The sequence below is a fragment of the Octopus bimaculoides genome, chromosome 27 (assembly GCF_001194135.2).
Source record: "Octopus bimaculoides isolate UCB-OBI-ISO-001 chromosome 27, ASM119413v2, whole genome shotgun sequence".
In the NCBI taxonomy this organism is placed as follows: Eukaryota; Metazoa; Mollusca; class Cephalopoda; order Octopoda; family Octopodidae; genus Octopus; species Octopus bimaculoides.
In genome coordinates, this window is record NC_069007.1 from 10,653,061 (window position 1) to 10,655,841 (window position 2,781).

The window sequence follows — 2,781 nt, forward strand, 5'->3', positions numbered from 1 at the left end:
ATATATATATATATATATATATATATATATATATACACACACACACACACACACACACATACACACAGAGCAAGTGTCTGTGTGTTTGTGTATATGAATGAGTGTGTGTATGTGCGTGTGTGTGCATGTGCACGCGCGTGTGCGTGTGTGAGTGTTTTAATCACATGCACAAAAACCTGGACTTGCCCCCTATAAATCCAGCTGTGTACGAATGTATATGCATGCGTATGTATGTATTTCTTTGTTGGTTTGCTTATGTCCGCTAACTTAGCAGTTTGGCAAAAGAACAATAGAATAGACACCAAGCTTAGAGCAATTAAATACATGGGTCGAATTGTTCAACTACACCCGCCAGGGTGATGCTCCAGCATGGCCACAGTTCAACGACTGAAACAAGTAAAATCATAAAAGAAAACTCCCTTCTACTTGATATAATTTTAAAGCTGTTATTGATACAAAGCAATTTTTTTTAAATTTTAGAATTTACAAAATCAAGTAAGTGTTTTGGGGTTTATTTGAAATAATTTCTTACCTTTCCATTCATGATTTCATTTAAAGTCATCAGGGAGTAAATTTTATGGGTTACTTCACAACTGGTAAATTCTAGTTGACAAAAAAAAAAAAAAAGAAATAATAATAATGATAATGAAGTTGATGATGATGATGATGAAAATCCCAGCAATGGTTGAGAAGCTCAGGACTCAAAGCAGAGACTGAAGGATTTTTAATTGCTGCACAAGACCAAAGCCTCCCCACCAGAAATTACCAAAAACATATAATGAAAAGAAACATAACAAGTAACTGCAGAATATGTGGCGATGGACAAGAAACAATAAATCATATTGTTTCTGGTTGCCCTGTCCTGGCTAAGAAGGAATATATTCATAGACACGACAGAGCTGGGACCTATATACACTGGAAGCTATGCCAACACTATGGAATAACAACAGAAAAAGGATGGTATAAACACACGCCAGAAAAGGTCACAGAAAACGAGAAAGCAGCCATACTCCGGGATATGCCAATACACACAGATAGAGAAATTAAGGCCAATGGACCAGATATAGTTGACAAACATCGTGAAGGAAAAAAATGCTTTCTAATTGATGTATCAATACCAGCAGATGACAACGTTTCCCTAAAAGAAATGGAGAAACTTTCAAAATACAAAGATCTGGAAATAGAGGTAACTCGAATGTGGAATCTAAAAACAGAAACAATTCCTATCATAGTAGGTGCCTTAGGTATAATAAAAAAAATATTCAGACAAATACATAACAAAAACACCAGGACTTACAAATATATATAACATACAGAAAATTGCACTACTGGGCACTGCACACATCCTACGCAAAACACTTTCAATACAGTAACCATAAGAGCACCACAGCAAACCACATCACATACCCAAGGCGCACAGAGCTGCGCTCGGTAGTGAAGTGAAAGCACATTATAAAAATAAAACTACTGAACAATAATAATAATAATAAAGGGAGTGCAGTTATAGATTTAGTATCGGGTAAATGTGGAGTCAGCCGATACCCACGAACGAATATGGGTTGATGACCATACTTTTGCTAACTATTTTTGGTGTCCATATGGTCACGATCAGATATCACCCACTCAACTCCCCCACTATTTGACCGAGCAGGATATCAAGGATACAACAACTAGAGAGAGAGAGAGACGTGCCAGCATTTGGTTAGTAACTGTCAACGGCTGAGCAGACTTGAGCAATGTAAAATGAAGTGTTTTGTTCAAAGACATAACATGCTGCCCATTCCAGTAATTGGACCCACGATATTACGATCGATAGCCGAAAACCTTAACCACTTGACCACGTACCTTCACTATGTAAATTTACATGTTTGTATATTGTAAGAGACAGTAATGGTGTCCACTGTTTCTGTGACCCCATCGCCCTTCCCCTTACACTTAATGTACATGACACCCCTTGTTTTACTCCAATAGAGAAAATATAAGCTCTAGTGGATGTCCTTAAATGCTGTGTGCGATACCTTAGAGTGTTGTGACACTCCAGTTGGAAACCTCTGACATAGCGGCTCCATTCGTTTACTCAGAAGTGTTTGTTGATTTGATTTAGAACAGGAAAATGTATTAATTAACTTATTATCATCGAGCCTTAATTAATATTCGCAGCCATGAATGAGTCGCTACATAGCCGCTTGATGAGCTGGCAATAGCAGCCAAAATCTCTCTCATTATCAAACTCCAATCTGAAACAAGGTAGGACACACTGAAAAACAAAACGGAATTATTCTCTAAAGTCATGAGAGAGTCTCTAAATGACTGCCTGATCCATTAAAAATAGCAGCCAAGTTTCCCTGAAATTAATCCCTATCTGAAACAAGGCAGGACACATGGAATATGGAATAAAGTAATGATATATAGCCTTAAAAAGACAGTATGGTCATGCCTGGAATGCATTTGATCACAGATCTGCTCAGTTGGGCCAGACCTATGGTTAAGCAACAAAATACATTTTCCTAACAATCATAATATGCAATCAAAGTTAAAATTAATCTCTCATCATTCTTAAAATTTCCCCAAAATTTAGTTCTTACCTTTTTGAACTTCTCTGAAGTGAAACTTTTGTGTATTAATAGAATCCCGCTTTTGTGCTGATGTGAAGTTTTCATCAACCTTGAAGAGAATGAAATTCAGTGGAAAATAAATGTGTGTGTGTAATATATATATATATATATATATATATATATATATATATATCGTGGCACTCCATCAGTTACAACAACGAGGGTT

General features: G+C 36.6%; 1 protein-coding gene across 1 annotated transcript in view; it reads right to left on the bottom strand.

Moving 5' to 3' along the window:
* Positions 1 to 2,781, bottom strand: part of LOC106880049 (glutamate--cysteine ligase catalytic subunit-like) — a 55,374-nt gene that overhangs the window by 9,417 nt on the left and 43,176 nt on the right. Inside the window, exons 15-16 of the mRNA XM_052977139.1 lie at positions 2,586 to 2,664; positions 533 to 603 (exon numbers count right to left, since the gene is read on the bottom strand). Of these exons, the coding sequence (XP_052833099.1) occupies positions 533 to 603; positions 2,586 to 2,664 (150 nt within the window). The remainder of the gene's footprint in view (positions 1 to 532; positions 604 to 2,585; positions 2,665 to 2,781) is intronic.